The sequence below is a fragment of the Papilio polytes genome, unplaced genomic scaffold, assembly GCF_000836215.1.
Source record: "Papilio polytes unplaced genomic scaffold, Ppol_1.0 DF823731.1, whole genome shotgun sequence".
Classification (NCBI taxonomy): Eukaryota; Metazoa; Arthropoda; class Insecta; order Lepidoptera; family Papilionidae; genus Papilio; species Papilio polytes.
In genome coordinates, this window is record NW_013525473.1 from 2,997,104 (window position 1) to 3,005,262 (window position 8,159).

General features: G+C 34.7%; 2 protein-coding genes across 2 annotated transcripts in view; both read right to left on the minus strand.

Moving 5' to 3' along the window:
- Positions 1 to 1,690, minus strand: part of LOC106103479 (abl interactor 2) — a 4,755-nt gene extending 3,065 nt beyond the window's left edge. The window contains exons 1-5 of the mRNA XM_013283260.1: positions 1,521 to 1,690; positions 914 to 1,353; positions 642 to 830; positions 248 to 372; positions 96 to 171 (exon numbers count right to left, since the gene is read on the minus strand). Of these exons, the coding sequence (XP_013138714.1) occupies positions 96 to 171; positions 248 to 372; positions 642 to 830; positions 914 to 1,346 (823 nt within the window). The 5' untranslated portion in view covers positions 1,347 to 1,353; positions 1,521 to 1,690. The remainder of the gene's footprint in view (positions 1 to 95; positions 172 to 247; positions 373 to 641; positions 831 to 913; positions 1,354 to 1,520) is intronic.
- Positions 1,691 to 2,243: 553 nt separating this feature from the next.
- On the minus strand, positions 2,244 to 5,253 carry LOC106103622 (striatin-interacting protein 1). The gene has a single exon (XM_013283406.1). The coding sequence runs from the start codon at positions 5,104 to 5,106 to the stop codon at positions 2,647 to 2,649; it is 2,460 nt and encodes an 819-aa protein (XP_013138860.1). The 5' UTR covers positions 5,107 to 5,253; the 3' UTR covers positions 2,244 to 2,646.
- Between the last annotated feature and the right edge of the window lie 2,906 nt (positions 5,254 to 8,159).

An 8,159-nucleotide genomic window follows, 5' to 3' on the forward strand; every position in this document is an offset into this window, starting at 1 on the left:
AAAAGTTCTAAAATTTAAAGAAAAACATCATGTTAAAACAGTGATTAAATAATTAGAAATATACATATTAAGATTTTGTTGTTATAAAAACTTACGCGGCATACTTGAATGCAAATCTTGCTGGGAATAATTGGAATTTGTCTGATGCTGATTAGGATGTACCATGCCAACCTAAAATTAAAGATTATTTGTTATTCAAATCTTGATACATTATCTTCTATCTGTTTTAGTTGTGCAACTATCCTACCTGTGGCTGTGCTACAGGTAGAGTGGAATACCCGGGCGGACGACGTGGGTAGTTAGGCGCGTAATGCGACGGCACTTGGGGAGGCGCCACCGCCGGGGGCGTGCGGTACTCACGTGATGATTTGCCTATAGAACACAAAAAAGTAACCTAAAACCTTTGTTGATTTCAAACTTTAAAATGTTCTTGTATATTCTAAAATTTTTATATAAAATTTGCCAGATCAGGTAGTAGTTAGTACATGCCAACTAAGCAATGTCACCAAAATTTCTAGATTGAAAAAAAGTGACATAAAATTGGGTTTTTACAGTTTTATACATTCTTAACTACTCTTTCAGATATAGATATCTCCATAGTTTTTATATCTGGAACAAATATTACTAATCAACACACTTACCGAGAGTGCCTCGTCCAAGAGTGCCAGTGTTAGATGCGGAGGCAGCTCGGACTGCTGCTGGTGGAGTTGGGGGCTTGGTAGTGGGAGCAGGCAGAGTGGCTGAGCCCTGTGCAGACACTGAGCGCCGGCCACGTGGTGTACCACTAGAGCCTCCATTCCAACGAGCACCGTGACCAATATCATCCAAAGCTGACAAATAATTCAAACATTATAAATTTCTTTTTATTAAGATTTTTAAATAAAAGCTGAATTGACTTAAATGATGTAATTACCTGAATAATCTATACTTTTTCTCACATATTTTATTGGTTTCTCGGGATTAGCTGGTGCTATAATTTTGTACTGTCTAGGTGCCACTTTATTTGCAGTTAAAACACCAATTTCTCTCCGAGCCACTTTTTCTTTATGTATAGCTACAGTTTGTGCAATGTGATTCATTTGTCCTTCCATTTCAGCCAACTGGATTGTTTGCTGTTCCAGCAGATGCAGGAAGTTGAATGCCAGTGTATTTATTTGATAAGCGACGCTTGCTAATGATTGGGTCGTGTAGTTTTTAGTGCTCTCAAGAGCAAGTCTTTTATTTTCTGACTGAAAATAATTCGCTTCGCAATATTCCGCTACACGCTCGAGGTTTGTATGACTGTCTGTTAAATGCGTTCGTCCTTCAGGAATTAACGTTTGTAATAACGCTGCAAGCTCAGCCATTGTGAAACTATAACTAAAATATTAATACGTAATAAGTAATAATTAAAGAAAGTATCAAATGCGATTCTTACTATCATATAGAAATCTCATATTTAATAAACATTTACTACAAAGTTAGTAAAACAAATTTTAATTACAGGATGTTCCTGGGATCGATTACAAATATGTACTTACAAGGCTATTATCACTTTTATATAGACTTAAATTCACAACTTTCACAGTTTGTAATGTTTCTATAATAACAAATCAATAATCTAGTGTGTCCTAAATAGCAATTTATATTATACTTTTTCGACTTTGATAAATTTTTTGACACTTGAAAACTTAAATGACAGTTGACAATAGACCCCACCCAAAATACCACAGATAAGCAATTTAGTGTTGTCAGAACTTGTAGCTATAGAAAGTTGCATGCATGTAGAAAACTTAACTGTTCGGATTCTGGGTTCAGGACTTATAGGATCATTAATTAGCACACCGAGATGATCGCTTTTCGATGCGATCGTTAGTTATCTAGTTGCGTTGCCGGCATTGCCCGCATTTCAAAGGAACTGAAGGAATTGAGCTAAATCGTATGTTATATAATTACCTATGAAAAAGCTTGACGAAATAAAATAATGAATCTTTGACGTTCAAAGGGGAACCTAGACAAACGACGATGAGGACAGGCAATTCCAATTAAGCGCCAATAGACTAGTTAAGTGTACCCACTACCATTGACGAGGGTATAGATTTAGATTCCAATCAACTATTGCCTTAAAATCTTGGCCCTTCAATAAATATGTTAAATTAATAAATTGTTTCATATAATAAAAGACAAATTCAACTATAAATCTTCATTTAGTTTCTAAAGTTTAGTAATTAGATATTACAATTTTTAAAATATCATAGATTTTTAATGTGGCATCAGCACAAACCTCTTATTTAAATCCATTTTTAATAATTAAATATAATTTTAATTTGTTTAAGTTATGGTTTTTAATGCTAAATCTAATACATGTAACCAGATTTAACTGAAATATTTGAAATGAGTACATAGTTATAGCTAACGCATGTTACATTTTATGCATTTCACATTTAAATCTAATAACATAAAGTTCTAGTAATAGATAGTCTTACAAAAGTTAAAGGGAGATCTAACAATAATTTAACAATGACATGTTTTAAATGGTTAAATAATGCATAATCTCACTGTATAAAAGTATGAAGTTCAAAAGCACTGCTATCAAAACACCACATTAGTTAAATTATTATCTTTTGAATAATTTTAAAATATATCCTTGCATGACCTTCAAAAACTTCATGTGGATAAGAGAACATCCCAGTTTATTTCATTGTTGTAGACCTCCTGTTCTAGCCAAAGCTCATAATTGTCTTTGAATTCTTCATCTAATTCAACATTTGATTCTAGAACACTGTTAATATCTGTATCAACTGGAGTCAAATCAACTTCTTGTCCCCCACCAGAACCATATCTTCTGTGGTTAAAACGGTCAACACTAGCCCTCAGTGCACATTCTTCTTCTTGAAAATCCCATGGCCTGGCATCAACATCATTGCCAAACGCCCAGTCATCGTTCAATCTATGGCGAACTTTAGAGTAAATGGCACTGATAGTTTTCATATTTGTCTTCCTCCACTGTCTTCCAAGGTATTTTGTTTGCATTTTAAGCAATTTCAGGACATAAAATTGCATCAAAGCATGTCTCACTTTAAGTGTTCGTTTTAATATTGGTGCACTTTTAAACACAACAAGCATCATGATTCTTGCATTTTTCCATTTTGTCAATTTATTCAAAATTCTCAACAAATTGATACAGGAGAAAACATTCCTCCATGAGTATGGCACTGATGAGTCGCCGATTTCCAAACATTCTTTAGTCAATTCAGGCTGCTCACCAATAACACAAGCAGGAAAGTCAAATATGGGTATAGTGTTTTTGGCACCAACATATGACAAAATGTCTTGATTGAAAAACTTCAAAACTAATGGCATGCAATTAGCATAAACCAAGTGTTGTGACATAAACTCAAATTGGTAAACATGGTTAATTTTAAAATGTTTTAATAGTAGGAGCAATATTGCAGTAACAGCTTTCACAATGATTTCTTTATGTCTATTGACATCTATACCAAGTTTTAATGACTGCAAAACAGTAACAGGCATCTCTTCAGGCAGTAGGTCAGCCATTATGTTAATAGAATATGTCTTGGCAGTAGATGTGGGCGCAGCTGCCAACAGGATTTTTAAAAGGGCAATCATATACTGTGGTAAGTTAGGAAGCATAGCTCTGTATAGAATCTCAGCTTCAGTTTCCTCAACAATCTTTTCCCCTTTTGTCAAAGGACTTCTTGCAATCTCAATTTCACGTTCAGCCTGTATTTCAGACAGACTTGTGTACATATGTTTTTTTAATATTTCAACCCCTTCATGAATTGGTTGTGGGAGTCCAGCCACTGTCTGTCTATCACCAGGGAGTGAATATCCAACAAATTTTATTCGGACATTATCCAGAAACATGTCAATATCTTTTTGGCGAACTTTGGATTGCCATGGAAGACTTCTTGGCAATGGTGGAGGGGGAGGGGGGCTGTCAAATTGTTTGAAATACATATAGTATGGGCAGTTTTGATTTGTGTTTGTATTCTGCATGTTATCAGCAGGCATAGACTGAAACTCCATTGGGTAATCTTCAGATCCATTTCCAGTATCTTCTTTGTCTACATATATTTGCTCATCAGATTCATCTAGGGATGTTTGTTTCATAAAAGTCTGCCTACGAAGAGCTCTTTCATTTTCTTTGAGTTTTCTTTGTCCTGGGTTTTGGTTTTCTAACATGTCAGCAGCACTAGGTGGAGGAGAACTGGCTCGCATACCTTTTATAATTTCAAGAGTATCTTCATTAATAGGAGCCAATCCATATGTTTCTCGTAATCTCGATTTTCTCTCTTTCATCTCTTTTGAACCACCCAAGTAAACAAGCAAAACTTTCCACAACAATAGTAATACTTTTTTCATAGGAAAATATGGTGTTGTTCCAGCACAAAGATGTGTTACCATACTCAGTAACTTTACTGGTAACAATTCCTCACCAAATGGTGTCCCGAGTTCTTCCTTAAAGTTTTTCACCAAGCAAGCATATTCAGAATCAGGGTTTTCTTTTTCCGTTCTCATATGTTCTGTAATTAAATACAACACAGACAAAATAACGCGAAGATTAGTAGAATCGGGAAGAGATTCTGCAATTTTTCTTGATGCCATCGCAGAACTGCTTCTAACAATTTCGAGATTCAGTAATTCGATAAATGCGGCAAATGTTCCCATTTCATATAGTGTCATGATATTAAGTCTTGCCCAATGAGCTTGCTCTGCGTCAGACTGCATTTCTGCCCAACATCCCTGCGCTAAGTACAGTATACAGCGAGCAGACCGCATACGTACATCACTTACTGCAACATCCAAATGCTCTAATAGTTTCATTATTACCGTACGCTGCTGCGGTAGAGTCAATCTTTGCCAACTTGGGGGGAAATTAAACTCTTCCATTATATCTTCGAAGGCTTTCACATTGAGCTGAAATTCTGGATGCTCGGTGTAACTATAAAGTTCAGCTATTTCATTTGCTTGGGAATCACAGTCGTCGTAAACAAAATCTAACTCGGGGCTATCCATATCGTTGACACAATCTCCTTCGTCCATGGGGCGGCGTACGTCGGGCAATTTTGTACCGCTGCGTCGACCGTTGCCGTTAGTCCCCATTGTTGGAGGTATTAATCACATTAATATATTAAAGTACATCTTAATACGTAACAGAACTTATATTCATGTTATTATTTTCCAAAAACGTAAAACAAGGACAAGGAAAATACAATCGAAGTATAATTTTTAAATGTCAAAAGGGGTACCTTTATGGTAATAAAGCACAGATTATGAATCGAAAATAGAGCGTATATTTTTACAGGTTAAAAAAAACTGCAAATAATTTAAGAAAATGTGTAAAAATAAATAGTGCAAAATAAAGTAAAATTGTGGGTGATTGTGTGTGTTTAGTGTTAGGGTAATTCTAGATTTCCGATGTAGTAAAAATTAGATTTGATTTGATAGAGAGTATAAAACTATTATATCTCGATCCCCTCTCTTAATCATCGACTTGCCCCTCCTTTCCTCTAGCCCTAGATCATCAACTGGCAATACCTCTGGGCATAATAGAGTTGATAATCTTACTTTGTTTTGTATCGTAATATTATGAGCAAGGCATTAGGGGATACTCTATGCAATAGAGTAACATAAGCTGATGATGATTTTGATGATGTCACACTATTAATGTCGTTGTCCTTTCATAAGGTGATTAAAACATACGGAAAAGCTGTAAACACATTAAAATCGAAATATGAGTTAACCAAATGAAAAATAAAGAATACCTACATTAAGTATAATAGAAGAGGGGCTGGTTGGTTTGTTCTCACGTCAGACGTCGCGCCGATGACATCGAAGCATTTATAATATTGTGCATTATAATGGATCCCCTCATCGCGATGGGCACTTAAGAGCCGCAGGGGTGAAATTGTAGTACTTTAAATGTGATCAGATTATATGAAACCCGATTTGTAAACCACAGGAAACAATACATATTTATAAACAGCAAACAGTTATTTTAATGCGCTAATAAATAATGATATTAACCTATAAGATACTAAATAAAATTCCCTTTAAACTTTACAATATTTTACTCATGATTAGGTTTAACTTAGAACGAAAAATCTTAGACCTAGCAATTGTTTTTCAGTATGAAACGTCTAAATAAATATGATTTAACTTGTATTATTCACTGTTAAAGTTACAGTTATAAAAACGAAACAATGATGATAAAATCGGAATATTTTCTGCTCCGTAACTCATGTAATCTTTCCATATGGGGACATGCATTTATTCGTCATTCTCTCGATCTTTGTGCGTTGTACATTTTCTAAATATGAAAAACGAAATAGTCACTATTTGTTTTCTGTTAATATTTTTTAGACCTTTATTTGGTGTAAAAATGGTAGATGATCTAAATGTAGACGATGTTTTACGTAACGATTTAATGCCGACGTATTTTATAATTAATGGTGAAAATGAAAAACAAGATTCTTTTAATGATACGATAAATATTTTGCCGTCTGTAAATGGATCAATAGATGCTGCATTTTCTATATTAAAATTTCACAGGTATGTACTGGTTTATTTGACTCTGTGCTGTGGTTGTTAACTATGATTAAGTCTTTCTTATTTTATTTTACGTAACTTAACTACTTTAAAATAGCAGTTGTAATAATTGTTAATTTACCTTATGTTAATTCTTATGTAGGTTAAAAATGATTGTGGACTCGCATATTTTTCATTTTCTTTTTTGTAGAAAAATGATGAATGAATATCAATGTCGGAATTACGTCGCGGAGCAAATCTTAGAAGAAATGGGCAAATCAATAATACAAGACCGGCTTGGAAAACCTTATAGTTTCAATATCAAGGATGGAATTGGGTTGGCGAGGTCGACGGATTTAAGGAACAACGTCATGCATGATATCGGTTCAGCTAATTATCAAGAATGGTTGACTAAGTATGTATCAAAAATTGAGAAGTCGAAAACTTCATAAGAATAGATCGATTTGCCGTAAAGTTTCACTGTCGTATCATTTGTTACAAGCAAATTCTCTTCTTTGTTTTTCAATAAAAATGAGAACATTACAAAATGTTTTTAAACGTGTATTTTAACAGTGAAAACTCACAAAAACAATAAAGTTAATCTTCCGTTCACAGAGTTGCAGCACTTAATGAGTTATACCGTCACAACAACGTAACTAAAGATTTAAGAAGCGACAACCTTTCTGCATCTCATACTCCTCAACCCCATGTGCAAGAACGAGAGGGATACGAAGTATTTGAAGGCCACGATACACCTGGATTGACTGAAACTGACAGAACACCTTACGAACTTTCAAAACATAGTAAGTTAACATATTTTCATGCAAGACACATAACCCTAAATTGTTTAAAAGCTCATGTAATTTGCTACTATATGATTGTACTTTTTAATCATGTTTATACCTTTTCCTATGGTTTTACATACACGCTTATTTTTCTATTCACTTGCATACATTCTAAAATACCCGAGAAAAACATTATCCTCTACTCCGGAGAAAAAATAACCAGATTTATTTCGGATAAATTCGCCAGTTGGTCATTAGGAACTCTCTTTTAATTTAAATTTTAAGGGCTTTGAATGCGATAATTATAATATTTTTTTATAGGTGGTGGTTACGAATACTCTATGCCGCCGCCGCCACCGCCTGTCTACCACTCGGCGGCGCACGAACCTCCCGGCGGTGGTTACGAGTACGTGGCCGAGCGCGAACACCATGGCCTAGGCATTGCTGATCTCTTTGATATATCGCTAACTGGCATCGCTTTCCTGTCGTTCGGCATGTTCGTTCTGCAGGTGTTGATGTGTATTACTATGGTGAGTTTATAAGAGCAGGTAAAATAAAACCAGTTATTGGCATTTTAATATAATTGGCACAAATTTTATATTCAATTGTTCTTTTCCAAATGTATTCGAGCAGCACAATACGTTTTTGTTACACATATTTTCCTTCCTTTGTTTACTCTTATGATATCATTAAAGAGTTTGTCACTCTACTTCAATGTGTGTTTTATTCAAGTTTAATATGAATCTTAATATACTTAGTACCTAATATTGTTGAATTATCAGAGCGACCAACAAACACAAGTCATGCAAATGGTAGACACTGGTGATTCGGTGAACGTGGACG